Source organism: Mangifera indica, chromosome 13 (genome assembly GCF_011075055.1).
Source record: "Mangifera indica cultivar Alphonso chromosome 13, CATAS_Mindica_2.1, whole genome shotgun sequence".
Classification (NCBI taxonomy): Eukaryota; Viridiplantae; Streptophyta; class Magnoliopsida; order Sapindales; family Anacardiaceae; genus Mangifera; species Mangifera indica.
Window position 1 is genome coordinate 9,382,564 of NC_058149.1, and position 16,376 is coordinate 9,398,939.

General features: G+C 34.3%; 1 protein-coding gene across 1 annotated transcript; it reads left to right on the forward strand.

Annotated features, from left to right (window-relative positions):
* The first annotated feature begins 1,052 nt into the window (after positions 1-1,052).
* LOC123194167 (pentatricopeptide repeat-containing protein At4g33170-like) lies at positions 1,053-16,242 on the forward strand. The gene is made up of 7 exons (XM_044607326.1): positions 1,053-1,365; positions 2,158-3,022; positions 3,634-4,084; positions 4,189-4,259; positions 5,208-5,332; positions 6,050-6,338; positions 12,929-16,242. Exons 2-7 carry the CDS (start codon positions 2,249-2,251, stop codon positions 15,962-15,964), a joined length of 4,746 nt encoding a protein of 1,581 aa, XP_044463261.1. The 5' UTR covers positions 1,053-1,365; positions 2,158-2,248; the 3' UTR covers positions 15,965-16,242.
* The last annotated feature ends 134 nt before the right edge of the window (positions 16,243-16,376 follow it).

Genomic DNA, 16,376 nt, shown 5'->3' on the forward strand with positions numbered 1-16,376 from the left:
ACAACCACCACCCACCACCACTGAGACATTACCAATGCCCACAAGACTACCACCCTTCCACCACAAGCCACCATTAACAATCAAAAACACTTTTGATCGAGATAGGACAAAATCGAGATTGACCAAAGCAAAATCTACCTCGCTTGATTGACTAATGTTGTTAAATCTATCTAAACACTGTCAATACAAGATCGAGATGAGATGGGTCAAGATTGACCAACTTTCTATCAAGGTGGTGCTCCTGTATTATCGATTGAGAATGGGGAAGTAGCCTTAGCTACCACCGCAGATATGTTATATTTTTTCATTCATCTTGACTTTTGATTTACTATAGTTCCCTCATCATATCTCCTTCGATCCATCTATCTTTGAATTGCTTTGGTTTTTTTTTCCCTATCTCCACACCGTTGATTTAATTTAATATAAGAAGACATTTTAGTAAATATTAAATCTCAATGTTATTTTATTATCATAATTTTAAAAACTAGATTGAATCAATTGGTCTGATTAGTTGAACTATTAACCACTAACCAAATCAATTGGATTATATATAAAACTAAGTTTGACTCAATTAATATAAAAAATTGATTTTTTCAAAAATTCATTATGAAAACTTAAGTCAAAACCTTATTTATCTCATATATATATATATATATATATATATATATATATATATATATATATATCATCAAATTAAGTTTATTTTAGTATTAAATAAATCAAAGTATTATTCAATTATAAATTATATAAATTTTTTAATATTAATTTTAAACACTTAATTGGATTAACTATAATCATCGATTAAACCAAATTATCTTCTCTATTGAATTGATATTCAATCAAATTCTAAAATATTATTTGTTATTATCGATTAAATATAATAATTATTTATAAATGTGAATTTTCTTGGATATATTAATAATTTTATATTCGGTAATCTGGTTTAAGAAATATAAGAAGAGAGGGTCTTTGGTGAATTAATTAAAAATCATGAGCTCAACCTACCATTACCATGACTAAAAAATCTGTACAAAATTAGAGATAGAAAGAGAAAGAGAGAAAGGTCAAATCTTGCGGCCAAGGGTTGTATTTTATTTTGTGGTGGGAGGAATCTGTTGTTTTCTTCTCTGCTCAACTTTCATTTCTTTTTTCTTTTCTTTACCCAGAAATTTTTTTAATTTTTTTTTTTTAATTTTAACTCACTCAACCCACCAGCTCTAATCCCAATAACATTTCAACTCTCTGTAATTATTTCTTTCCTTTGTCCTTATCACATCACTTTTCTTATCCTTTCTTTCGATCCATCGTCGACTCGTCACTCGTCGCTACGGGCTACTATGGATCCATTTGATTTGGTTCGTAAAGGTATATGCATAAACGAGCTTGCTTCAGTTATCGTGTACAGATCTTTGATTTTGATTTAGATTTATTTTTAATTGAATTGATTTAGATCTTTGTGGATTATGTGAAGTTTGGTTCTTTGAATTATTTTTTATAATTATTTTATGTGGTTATTATTGGGTCTGATTGCGGTAAAGTTTTGTTTGGTCAATTTTGGTTTTTGAAATTTTTGTAGGATTTTATTTAATGAGCTTGGTATGTAACTGTGTTTTGAAATTTTATTTTGGCATATTTCAAAAATCGAGTGAAATTGACTTTATTTTTTTCAGATAGAAATCTTAGCCACATGTGAATTTTAGGGTTTTTGAGCCTTACCGTCTTCAAGCTTTCCCCGTGTAATTGGTTGGGCAGTTAGGTTAATTTTATGAGTTTTATTTATTGAGAACGTAGTTTTGATTTTAATTCTTAATATGCTCATATTTTTAACAATTGAAAAACTAGGAAATTATTAGCTTTACAGTTAAATTCAGTTGTTTATTAATCCTGTTGTTTGAGTCGGTTACTGATAATATATATTGAAGATAGAATGGTGTTGCTTTTATGTTTTTTCATTTTTTTTAGAAGTTGTTTTCTAGTGATAGTTTCTATAAAGACTTGTGTTGAGGTTTGTCAGTTTCAATATTTGTGTCACTGGAGATAAGGTTGTTAAGTCTGTTTGAGGAAAAGACTAGAGCTTATGCATGTTTGTGTGTCTGGAAGTAAGGGCACTTCATTTGTGACTAATTTTAATTACTGAAAAAATTAACTGTTTTGCAGGTTTCGGGTGAAGTCTTCTTTAATTCAAGGTTGTTTTGGGGCACTTTCTTTTATGCATGTGGATTCCTTTTTGTTGCTATTTTAGTCAAGAATGAGCTTGTCCAAGAAAGGGACTCAGATTAGTGATACTAAGTTAAACAATCCAAACAAGGCAACTGTTTTAAATCCGAATGCAGCAGAGTTCATACCCTTTGCACTCAGATCACCATCATTTGGAAGTTCCAGTGCAGCAGATGCAACTGCAAGGTTTACTACTTCTGGTTCTGTAGGAAAAGCTGTACTTGATCAATCAGAGTCATCTGTTTCAAATAATTCTGATGAAGAGGCTCACCAGTATTGGTGTCGACAGCTCCCTGATGATATTACACCAGACTTTAAGGTCATGAATGAAGATGACTCTCCTGGACTTGGGGGTCTTTCTTTGGCTGACTTGTCGTTACATGACAACATTGATGGGACAAGGTTTCCTCCTTCTACCGGAAGTGGTTATTTGCTGACTGAGCAACGGGAATTATCTCCACATCTGAATGGGAATAGCTTTGCAGACAAGATGAGATTTTCTGCTTCAAGCTATGGCGAGGATTCTACTGCAGCCAGTTTTTTGCAACTGCCGCCTAAGCCGTGGGACAAGCAAATTTTGGGCGGTGATCAGCATAGGGAGGGACATCCTTACAATGGGAATCTTACCCATGGGTTCTTGGATGACATATCAAGTGAGCATGGAATAATAGATGATACTGAGATTAATCCTGTGGAGTTTTTGGCATCACAATTTCCTGGATTTGCTGCTGAAAGCCTTGCTGAAGTTTATTTTGCCAATGGGGGTGACCTGAACCTGACAATTGAGATGCTCACGCAGCTTGAGGTATAGTCAACTTCTAATTAATCTGCCATTGGACAAGTTTGAGGTGCTCCCATTTCTCAGATGTGTGAAGATGTTACGAAGTAGCATCTGTCGGTTCACAATCACATTTGATTGTTCACTGTTTGAATTTACTATTATTTGGTTGTTTTCCATATTATTTATTTTAAACTAATCACAAAAATGTGATGTTGATTTTATATATGTGATTCCTTGGAACCAGGTTAGAAATATTTCGTAAGAGCAGAAGCTCACAACCTTTTTGCTGGATGAGAAAGGAAATCCATTCCTTACACGTGCTGAAGGATAGTTGGGTGTCTAAGTATTTAGAGCAATCTATTTTATGCTTTTATGGCTTGGCTTATAGAATTTTTATGGTAAATAATGGTAAAAACACTCTTATATATAGAAACCATAGATATCCTGGCCTTGTAGGGGAGGGCCTGCTTTTAATGGATACTTTTAGCAGTGCAACTATTTTTACTTGTTGAGTTGTGTCCTATGTTTTAAAACAACTAAAGATATAGTTTAATACATGATTAGTTGTGTTTGCTCTTCCGTATATCCTCTCTATGTAGGTAAGTTTTCATTCTATGTCTTCTTTTCAAATGTAGCTCCAAGTCGACGGTGGTTTCAATCAGAATTTAACCTCAAAGACCTTGTCAGCTCCCAATCTCAGTGTGATGGACTTTCCTGCACTTACGGTGCCAGAGAGTCAGAGTGGCCCTGGAAAATATTCCGGAGATGATCTTCAGCAAAGTGGAAATCTGTATCGTTCTTCTGACAAGGAGAATTTGCTGATGTTCAAGACCAGCTCTTCTATTCCATCAAGAGGTGCAGTAGATTTTGCTTCTGCTGTCAGAAAATTGGCTTCTCAGGATTCTGGTGTATGGAAATATGATAGAAATGGTTCTTCTGATACCACTATTGGGTCAAGTAGAACTTCTAATGTTTTAGCTAGTGCTTACAGTGGAAGTCATGGGAGGGGACTTTATGCTGATAGGTTACAGAATCGTGGATCAGCTCGGACAGCTCCTGTTTGGCTTGAAACTGGAGAGGCAGTGGGTAATATTCCTCAGTCAACAATATTAATTGCATTAAACACCTTTTTAATTATGGGGTAAATGCTTTCTGCATGTATATTTGCTTTAACTTTGTTGAGATGGCAGCAAATATGTATTCTGAGCTGCGGGAAGAAGCTCGTGATCATGCTCGCCTACGTAATGCATATTTTGATCAGGTTTGTTCTGTGTATTGCATTGTCTGGCAGCTTGAAATCCTCTTACTTTTCTCTCCCTTTCAGTAAAATGGAAACTACAATCTGGCATATACAAGGTGCATTTGTAAAATGCTGAAGGAGATGATGTTAAGTCTCTAATTAACCAGTAAATTGTCACTTGTATATCAGATCGTTACTAGCTTTGCTGAATAATGATATGGTGGGAACCTGATTTTGTTGGTTTGCCACAATTGGTGTCAAACAATTCCCATTTAAAGGAAAACTGTGTTTTTCTTTTAGTCACGCAGCTCTCTTCCCTTTTTTTCCCCTTCTATTTATAGTTTTATCAGTTATTTTTCAGGGACCTTTAATTTAATTCAATTTCAGTATTTTCTGATTTTCTTAGGATTATTCCGTGCATCATATTTCTTATACTTTCTGGCTGGTAGGTTGCTGTGCAGTTGCCTTGGAGCTGATTATACAAACCATTATTTCCTTTAAGTGATGATATTCATGTTTCCACAATGATTAGTTAACATGCTTAACAATGGTTGAAGTAAATATATTCGTAGTGGATAGCTATTCTCATTGAAACAAATTGAATGAAAAGCTAATTATTGTTTCAGTTTATATAGTTAAATAGGTTTTGACGTAGAAACCTGGAATTGTTTATCTGTATCACTTATTTTTTTGAAGGAATGCTGAGCTGGACTTTATGAGAAGAAAAGAGTGATCTGTAAATGCCAAAGTTATAATTATGAAATGACAATTTCCTCAATACTCCCTCTTTAAGCATCACTGCTAGAGCTTATTGATTTCTTAGGGGACCAACATGCCGTGGCCCTGTCATCACAGTAAAGGTTAAATAGCAAGTTATAGGAATGAACTGCCATGGTCTGTTTCATCCTGGTTGAAATACTTTTTTCTATTGTGCCATATTATAGCACATAATGGTTTTATACTTTACAGGCACGTCAAGCCTATCTTATTGGAAATAAGGCTTTAGCGAAGGAATTGAGTGTGAAAGGGCATCTGCATAATATGCAAATGAAGGCAGCTCATGAAAGAGCTCAAGAGTCAATTTACCATCAGAGGTATGTAACTTTTTTGCGGGTTTTACTTAATCATGATCATGACAAGCTGACATGTATGACTGGTGATTAGTTTTCCCCTTTTCTCATGATTTCCCTTCTTGTATTCCCTTGTCTTTGAAGGGAATGAGAAGAAGTTTATTTGCTGAATTATCAGCTCTTCCATTCTTTCCTTCACTTTTCTTTCGGCATTTCTTCATCTTTGAAGCATTTTAAAACCTTAATTCTGATGCTGAAACTTTTTTAATGTAATTAATATGTAACTCCCTATACCCAAAACACTCTTTCCCGTGTTTTTATCTTTGTTGTAACAAGTTGAACTGCCAGGCATACGGTCACGTTGGAATATTTTCTGCAAATATATTTGTTCTTTTCAGAGGGTTGGGAGAGGACACTTGCCATTCACTGACTAGCTTCTCATTGTATTTTGTATTGAATAAATATATAATAAATAACATTGCTTGTATGCCTTTGCCTACAAGGATGAGATCTGTCTTTCGCCCTGGTACCTTTTCTATGCTTTTAAAGGGAAAAAGTTAGGCTGAGACATAAACAGCATTATAATGAAATGATGATGTTAGCCTGTTTGCCACCACAGATGTCTGAGAGTGAAAACTATGGTGTCAATTGTGAATGATATTTTTGTAGGCGTTTTGTTTTCAACTGGGCAATCCAATTGTTGGATCTATTCTCTCACTGTGTTTTATGGGTGATTTTCAGGAACCCAGTTGAGATGCAGGGAAGAGGACAGGATCGGATGATAGACCTGCATGGACTGCATGTAAGTGAAGCTATTCATCTACTGAAGCATGAGCTGAGCGTTCTCAGAAGCACAGCCCGGGCAACAGAGCAACGATTGCAGGTTTATATATGTGTTGGAACAGGGCACCACACCAAGGGTTCTCGAACTCCAGTAAGACTTCCAATTGCTGTGCAGCGCTACTTGCTTGAAGAAGAGGGCCTTGACTACAGTGAACCACAGCCAGGGCTGCTTCGAGTTGTGATATATTGAGCCAAGGACATGACAGTGTGAGGTATAGGAGTTTTTGACAACCATCAAAATCCATGAAGTCATAGTCTTCACAATCATTCTTGTATCTGTACATGGGAAAAAGTGGAAGAAAGTAGTCAGACGTGTGAAAAAAAGGAAAAAGAAAAAAATGGAAAAGAGTGAAGAAAAAAAGGTTGAGAAATTAGGGAAAGAGAAAGGTCAAAAACAAATGAAGTGTATCATTAAGGTTTTAGCCCGTTGACAGCAGCATTACATTTTGGTAGCATCAAGCCTCTATGCGCCCATTTTTTTAAATTTTGTTAATCCTGTACCTTAGTTTTACTCTCCTTTTTTTTTCTTGTTCTGATGTAACTGATAGAATTGAATTACATGATAGCACAATTCATCAAGCATTGAATCTCTACTCTGGCAATGGCTGATAGTTGCAGAATCTTTACTCTTCCAATGACTGATAATTGCAGAAACTTATGATTAGGCCCTAAAGGGTAGCTCGAGGATGAGAGTTTGAGTTTAAGTTTTTCAGTTGGTGCATCAAAATTATATTATTGATTGACTTGATCTATTGATTATGGGGTTGATAACTGAATTCGGGATTTTATTTATTTGGTGTGGTTAGTTTAAACACGAAAAAACAGTTCAGTTTAAGCGGGCATTTTATTAGAAAAAAAAAAAAAACAACATTATGATTAGGACCTGTTTGATTCTTGCAAGGACTGTTGTCATGGGTGTTTCCAGTAATGACAATTCTCAACCGAATGAAATAAATAAGACACCAAAACAAAGAAGTAATGGCACATTGTGTTTAATAGATTATGGTTGCTGTGTTTGTTTTGCAGAAGGATTGTTTTAATCTTATTATAATGTAAATAATCTTATTTTAATTTTATAGAACATGGAGATGTAAACAAAATAGTAATTTGATAATAATAAATTTTACATGGTATTTCAGTATTATGGAAATTAATTCAAATACTATAACTATACCGTCTACATAACTCCAAGAATTATATGGTTATTATACCAAGAAAATAGGAAGTTCAAATTAAATTTTCAAATTTTGTTTAGAAAAGTAAGGCTTCTTATATTGAAATCGATTGTTTGATAAATGGAAAATTGTTTGTAGTTAATTTATGATTTCATTCGTTGAGTGAAAGGAAGAATTTGGTGAAAAAAGTTCGAAGATTTTCCTTTCGTTCAGTATTAAAAACCAAGGAGATCATGCACGGACAAAAGTGACAAGTGTGGTTTCTACCAGGGGACAAAGGACATTTGCCATGTCACGTCTAATACAAGTAAAATGTAATTTTTCACTGAGGGTAAATTGATATTCTACATATTTTGTATTTTTAATTAATTTTTATAATGTATGTTAAATTATATATATATATATATATATATTTTATTTTAACAATTTATTTCCCATATACTAATATGAATTTTGTTTTTTTTTTTTATTTCAAAGATCAAGTTTGGAAGAACACAAAGTTAGAAGGTACATATATCCGATTAATTTCAAGGAAGGATAATATAAATTTCACAAAGTGCACCATTTCAGAGTGCAATTAACCGTAAGAGACATAAGAACACCGTAGGAAAACCTAGGCGAAATTTTAGTCAAAGTCAAAGGCAATTTTTTCAGGGGTCATGCTTTGGATTATTTATTGATATGGAAGAGCATAGTTTAAGTGTTGTGCTCCTCCATTCGGTTCATTTTTGGCATGTTAATCATGAAGACCTATCACTAGAGTTTCAATCTTGAATAAATGGAGTGGACATCTATTTTATCCCTTTGGAGTTTGACTTAGTGGTCGGATTGAGGTTAAGTTACTAGACTGATATATAGTCATATGTGTTGGTCTAATGGGTGAACCAATTGGAGTCAAGATATTTTCTCGGATGTAGTTTAGTTAGTTATAGGAATTTCATTTAGTTTTTGAGGCAACAACTTAAGGGGACAACAACGAGGATGTTGTCAAGCTTGTAGTTCTTTTTTTCTTCACCATGGACTTAAAGGAGCAAATAATAAGATGTAGTTTCAGACTATCTTCTAATATTAATGAATGATTTGGCTATTTTTAGTCATTGCCCATGGGGTGTTATGGTGTGGAAGAAGTATGAGGACGTTGCTAGTTGATATCCACTTTTTGTAGAGATCCCTTTAATGCTTAATAATACATTAATGGGTTTCCCTGTAGCATTCTAGATAAGCAATTTTTGTTATTTGTAAAGGTTTCATTTTCATTATATTTGACTAACGATAAACATCAAATTTCATATTATAAATATAAATTTATAAAACCCTACAAAATCTAGGGGATTGTGTTAAGAGTTTGAAGTTTCAGAAAGTCCCTATATATTGAAATAGAGGACAAAAACACCCTAAGTTTGAAGGACGTGCCTAATATTTTTGATGCAGAGGTCATATATCTTAACAATTCCTATCTTTGTAATTGATATTTTTCTATTAAAGTATTTTTAACTATTAGTGTACTGAATTTATCATGATGTAACAAATACGATTTTGCTTTTGACGAGAAAGGGAAACAAAATGATGTTGACCTATGATAGACTTTTTAGGCTATGAAGACATTGATACAACTCGATCGTTGTTGAGGATAGTGCCTAACATCTAGTACTGAGGACACAACACACAATGATGTCCCAATATGTGAGTTGAAATATCCCATGCATGTCACACCCACTTGCCCATCTGTTGCAACTTTCCCCTAGCTCAAGCTTTGACTTGCCCTTTCTCTAATCTAACCATCGATCTGGTGTTTGAATTTTATATTGGTTAGTTTCAAGAGATGCTCGCTAATCATAAGCATATAGTATACAACCTCATAGCGACAATTTAGGAGTTGTTTGACTAGCCATATGGCTACATTTAAGTCATCATTATGGGATATGCATCAATGATTGGTGACTCCTTGACATGATATGTCTATCACAGGGGTAAACAAAACATGCCTTTTACTGAATTTTCATTTTGTTTATGTTCGATTGTGTGGTATACTTGAATATAATGACTTAACTATTATTTTAATGACAGATAATGATATTGATATTATTATTGATATCCTTTCTTAATATGACCTATAGTAGCTTGGGGTCATCTCAACCATGGTTGGTAATGACAATCTATTGCTAAGTAGTCGTTCACAGACATTGGACGATCGTCTTTTGAAGATTATATCAAGTTAGCCCTTATACAAATATGATGAAGATAAAGAGATCTCAACCTAATGTAGTCTAAATTAGTCATACATGATACCACTGATCTATGTGCAACATTTTATAGTTGATATGACTCTACTTCAAATGATGACACTTATGAGATTTACCTTTTGGGATGTCAAACTAGACAATATTTTTGGACGCCACTTCTCATGTTGGGGCAATGACTTAGAGATGATGTAAAAGTGTGTGTGTATGTTTACGACATGTGTGTCATGCCTTTGAAAAGCATCTTATAACACACCCTTATTGTAAAAATATCATATATTTTAAAATTCATATTGCGTTGTGTAAGACCATCACCAATACCCTTATAAGGAAGATCTATAAAAGGTAACAAAACTCAATGCATTGAGTTAGGAACAATGACATGGACATATACCATAACAAACTAGAACTTCACGTCTTCCATTAGACTTAACTCTCACACTCTGTTCCATGCCCATTATATGTGGACTTTTTTCAATATGAATTGTTTTATCATACTCAGGATCTTCCATTATCATCCATCTCTGCCTTCTTGGTTGCGAGCACCTTAAGTCATAATTTTATCATTTCGCCTATGAACCCATTCCTCAACGGTCAACAACAACACTATATCATGAACATCCGTTAGATCTTCATCATCAATATCAACATTCACATTACACCCTTTACCCTCTTCCAGGGCACATTATGGTTGTTCCATTTCCCTATCAACTATAGAAGAATAATGATTGTCTTCCATTGAAATGGAAGGTCCATTTGTGTGTAATTTCTTAGAACGCTCTTTTTGAAATTTTGGCCTTCTTTTCTTTATGACTTATCATCACATAAAAAAATGTCACTTGTTTTATTATTCTAGCTAACGTTATAAGACATCGAGCATCATGATCATCTTGAATTTTGTAAGGTAATTTGTTGCTTAAGTTTTAATCATTTATTGAAATGTGGATATGCTTCCACTTTGAATTGATTCCCAAATGAGAGTTCAAAGTCTCAACTAATTTTTCGTATATAGTTTATTGTTTAATTATCAACATTTTTTTATTCCTATTAACGTATCCCATCATATTATCATTTATAGATAACCACTGTATCTGACTATAAATACTACTTTAAAAATGAAAAATTCTTGTAGTTAGCAACATTGAATTTATTATAACAAGATTTGTCAAAATACATAAATTTACTATGATTTGACATATTCCACATTTTATATATATGTGTTACAAATTACCGGGGGTGGGGAATATATATGTGTTACAAATTACCTGAAGTTATAAAAATTTATATTTTAGTCTTATAATGCCTAGCTTGTCCAAATTAATCATACCATCAGTTTTTTCTATTTATACACAAATTATAGCTTAAAATCATATGAATATTTCAATGAAATGCATATAAGGTTAATTACCATCTTTAAAACTAAAAGGCCAAAGGAATTATTCCCCGCCCCGCCACACCCCCCCCCCCCCCCCAAAGTATGTTGTTTTCCCAAGTTCCCCCTTTAGCTTTAAAAATTCTAAATACTTACTCATGATTGGTTAAAATTAACAATTTAAGGGCAAATTCATCATTTTATCTATAATATTAAAAATAAACTAAAATATAATATACTTTTCCTCCCCTAAACTTTAAAGTTTAAAAGTTCTTTTCTAACCCAAATTTTAAAAAATGACAGTTCTCCCTTAGGGTTTAGTTTCTAGATCTTCGATACCATTGTCGATGGTCTCTACCTCTTGAAGCTTCCTTTCCCTTCGGTGGACTCTCTCCACTCAGTTGGATATTCGATCGACATCTAAAGAAGCTTTAGAGATGATGAGAGACGAAGAGCTTCGTTGGGAAGACGAAGAGCTTCGTTGGGAAGAAGAAGCTCTTCGCCTCCCAACCTTCATTGGATGTCGATTGGGCATTCAACTGAGTGGACAAAGACCATCAGAGAGAAAAAAAAACTTCGGGAGAGAAAGACTGCCAACAATGGCATCGGGGATAACACTAGAGATTTAGAAACTAAACCCTAGGGGAGAACTATTATTTTTTAAAACTTAGATTAAGGGAAAATTTTAGTTTTTAAAGTTTGGGGGACAGAGAAAAAGATAATATTTTAAGGGATTATAGTTCCATTAATTTTAATCGTTCATAAGTGGGTAAATAGAATTTTCAATGTTAAAAAGTTAAAGCTTCATATTAGATGATACTTTGGGTGAGAAACACTCCTTCGGCCAAACTAAAATTATCAATTAAAAAAAAAAAAAAAGAAAGGAATTGATAACAGGGTATGTATGACAATCCGCTTGGAGAAGTGATTAGGATTTCGAATGGGACAACCATGCGTGGTTGTGGAGAAGTCTTTTTCATCTTGAGCAGCCAACTGGGGCAGCTGAATATTGGGAAGGGAAACGCATCATTGTGAAGAAGCTTTTTTAGGCACATGGGTGGCGACGTAGTATTTAGCCAAAAAGCCTATTACTTCCCAGCTTTAATACTAAAACAAATATGTACCTATAAAATTTAAAAATCTTAAAAATTTCATTTATAAATTAATTTTTATTAAATTTTTTTATTAAATTTAAGAATAAAATTATTATTTTATTAATAATATTAAAAAACTAAAATTTATGACATTAATTATGAAAATATGATAATATCAATTATAATTTTAACACTTTTTATAAATTTTTTGATTAATAATTTTAATATAAAGTATCTAATTAATTATTACATATAATATAATATAATATATAAATAAAATTCAATTATCATACAAAATTTCTAAAAGATGTTAGAAATTTAGATAATAAAAAATTAGGTTTTTGGTTTTATATAATTATAATATTATAGTAATTAATTAAAAATACAAGAAATATTTTTGTATTTTAAAAAATTCATAAAAACAATAAAAATATATATTTAATATAAAAATATATAAAATACACGTTTAATACATTTTAGATCTAAAAATTCAAAATAACATATTTAATACACAAATAATTCATATTTGTTCTATCTAGGGTTTTAAGTTACCTCCCCTCCTTTGAGTTTATTGAAAGCTTTTGACTGTTTTTTACTAATGTTCGGAGGTGAAGACCGACTTTACTAGAGTTGCCGCGAAGTGCAACAAATGTTTTGTAGTGGGATAGTTGGGCTATGACAAAGAAGAGATGATGCAACCATTTTAATCAATCTGTAAATATAAACCAAGTGTCGACGATAATGATCATCCCTACTCTTTCCAACGGGTTGGTGACTTGGTGTTTTTATTTGACAATGGATCTCTTGCAAATACGAAAATGAAATGACACCATGAGTGGCGGTTAAGTTAATCCGGTTCTACCAGATGGATCGTACCGGAATTTTAAAAACTTGAGAGGGAAACCAAACAATGCAAAACCCAAGAAATGTACTTCCGATTTCAACCCAAAACCGGCACCATTTTCTTCTCCTCTCCAAGTACTTCGAACCAGAATCTCTTTCTTCATCTTTTCTCTCTGCAAAAACACCATCTTTCATCTTCCTCCTCTTCCTCTCAATGGTTCTCTCTTCTTCGCCAAGCAATCTCCACCTCCAACTTGGCCCTTGGCAAGTCCATTCACGGCCGTATATTGAATTCTTTCCAGGACCCAGATCGTTTTTTAACCAACAATCTCATTACAATGTACACCAAGTGCGGTTTACTTTTGTATGCCCGTCGCCTGTTTGATATTATGCCCGACCGAGACCTCGTCAGTTGGAATTCAATTCTAGCTGCTTATGCTCAATCCGGAGAACATGACATTGAGAACTTGAAAGAGGGTTTTCGTCTTTTTCGTACTTTACGTGAGTGTGTTGTGTTGACAAGTCGACTGACTCTGGCTCCTGTGTTGAAGTTAAGTTTGTTTTCCGGATATGTTTGGGCTTGTGAGGCGGTTCATGGGTATGCGGTGAAGATTGGCTTGGAATGGGATGTGTTTATTTCGGGGGCTCTTGTGAATATTTACTCAAAGTTTAGTAGAATTAGGGAGGCCAGGGTATTGTTTGAGGGTATGCCAGAAAGAGACGTTGTTTTATGGAATGTAATGTTGAAAGCCTATATAGAATTGGGTTTTACAGAAGAAGCTCTTTATCACTTCTCGGATTTTCATCGAAGCGGGCTGCGTCCTGATGACGTGAGCGTGAGGTGTGTGCTGAGTGGGATTTCTGATATTAGTTCTGATATAGTCAGGAAATACAAGGAGCAAGTTCAGGCTAATGCAATAAAATTGTTTCTGTATGATGATATTTCAAATGTGGTTTTATGGAATAAGAGGTTGACTGAACACCTCCGAGTTGGTGATAATTTTGGTGCTTTTGAGTGCTTTGTAAATATGATTAGATCAAATGTAGAGTTTGATAGTGTTACATTTTCGGTTGCTTTGGCAGCAGTTACCAGCAATAATAATTTTGATTTGGGACAACAAATCCATAGTATGGTTTTTAAATCAGGTTTTAGTTCAGCAGTATCAGTTGGAAATAGTCTTATCAACTTGTATTCAAAATTGGGCTACATCTTGCTTTCTCAAAAAGTGTTCTCTGATATGAATGAATTGGATTTAATTTCTTGGAACTCAATGATATCAAGCTATGCCCAGAGAGGCTTGGAAAAGGAATCAGTTAATCTCTTTAAAGATCTATTACATAGTGGCTTGATACCAGATCATTTCACTCTGGCAAGCGTTCTGAGGGCATGTTCCTCACTGGCAGAAGGCTTTCATCTCAATGAACAAATTCATGTCCATGTGATAAAAACTGGTAATGTCAATGACACTTTTGTATCAACTGCTCTTACTGACGTTTATTCCAGAGTTGGAAAAATGATGGAGGCAGAAAAAGTATTTGAAAGAAAAGATGAATTTGATTTGGCAACTTGGAATGCAATGATGTTTGGGTATATATTGAGTAATGATAGTCACAAAGCATTGAAACTCTTTTCTCTGATGCATGCAAGTGGGGAGAGACCAGATCAGATAACATTAGCAACTGCAGTGAAAGCTTCTGGTTGCTTGTTGGGGTTACGGCAAGGGAAGCAAATTCATGCTTATGTGACAAAGTCTGGGTTTGACTCAGATTTATGTGTCAGCAGCGGTATTCTAGATATGTATGTCAAATGTGGAGACATGGTTGACGCCCGCTTAGTGTTCAATGATATCCCTACACCTGATGATGTTGCCTGGACAACTATGATATTTGGTTGTGTTGAAAATGGAGATGAAGAGCATGCTCTTTCTATATACCATCAGATGAGGCTTTCTGGGGTCCTACCTGATGAATATACGTTTGCTACCCTTGTTAAAGCCAGCTCTTGTCTGACAGCATTAGAACAAGGAAAACAAATTCATGCAAATGTGATCAAGTTGGATTGTGCTTTAGATACTTATGTAGGGACTTCTCTTGTTGACATGTATGCTAAGTGTGGGAACATAGAAGATGCATATCAATTGTTTAAACAAATGAATGTGAGGAACATTGCCTTGTGGAATGCCATGTTGGTGGGTTTAGCTCAACATGGAAATGGTGAAGAAGCCCTTAAACTTTTTAAAGTCATGAAGGCTAATGGTTTTGAGCCTGATAGAGTAACCTTTATTGGAGTCCTTTCTGCTTGTAGTCATTCTGGTTTGGTTTCTGAAGCTTATGAACATTTCCATTCAATGCATGACAAGTATGGTATTGAACCCGAGATTGAGCATTACTCTTGTCTGGTTGATGCTCTTGGGCGTGCAGGGCGCACTCAAGAGGCAGAGGAACTTATTATCTCAATGCCATTTGAAGCTTCTGCATCGATGTACAGAGCCTTGCTTGGTGCTTGCAGGGTCAAGGGGGACAAAGAAACTGGGAAACGGGTGGCAGAGAAGCTACTGGCCTTGGAACCATCTGATTCAGCAGCTTATGTTCTTCTGTCCAATATGTACGCTGCTGCCAACCAATGGAATGATGTTACTCGTGCTCGCAGAACTATGAAGAGGAAGAATGTTAAAAAGGATCCTGGTTTTAGTTGGATAGATGTCAAGAATCAGATTCATTTGTTTGTGGTGGATGATAGGTCCCATCCGCAAGGTGATTTAATATACGACAAGGTGGAGGTTTTGATGAAAAGAATTAAAGAAGAAGGATATCTCCCTGATATGGACTTTGTGCTTCTTGATGTGGAAGAAGAGGAAAAAGAGCGCGCTCTGTATTATCACAGCGAGAAATTAGCTATAGCTTTTGGACTCATAAGCACTCCTCCCTCAACCACCATTCGAGTAATAAAAAACCTTCGAGTTTGTGGAGATTGCCATAATGCAATAAAATACATATCAAAAGTTTCAGAACGAGAAATTGTATTGAGAGATGCAAACCGCTTCCATCATTTCAAGGATGGAATCTGCTCTTGTGGTGATTATTGGTAACGCTGGAATAGATTTTTGTTAGATTTTCAGTATAATAACCATAGATTCTAAAAGTTTTGCTTAGTTGTTTCTATGTTAGGCATTTATAGATGCAAGAAAATAGAGCTTTAGATCAGTGTTGGTGAGAGTTGGGTGAGTCAAGAATTCAGGGAGGACCACCCTCGTTTGCTTGAGTTGAGAATCAGAATCTCTCTCAACTATTTTTATTAGCAATTTATGATAATGTTGTCGACAAAAATGATGAGACTCTTCATTATTCTAGTTTTTCAATTTTTTGAGCCTGGTTTTATATGTCATGTTATGTTAATTTGTTGTGAAATAAAAAAGATAATTAAATGGCTGAAATCTAATAATAATATATTTAAAATTTTTTATCCAAATAATAAAATATATAACAGGGCCAAAAACCCTG

What these genes read in the sequence shown, in the direction of transcription:
- LOC123194167 (XM_044607326.1), top strand. Translation starts at nt 2,249, where the DNA reads ATGAGCTTGTCCAAGAAAGGGACTCAGATTAGTGATACTAAGTTAAAC. An exon ending in TGAAACTGGAGAGGCAGTGG is followed by an intron (nt 4,085 to 4,188) that starts GTAATATTCCTC and finishes TTGAGATGGCAG; the next exon opens with CAAATATGTATTCTGAGCTG. An exon ending in GAGTCAATTTACCATCAGAG is followed by an intron (nt 5,333 to 6,049) that starts GTATGTAACTTT and finishes GGTGATTTTCAG; the next exon opens with GAACCCAGTTGAGATGCAGG.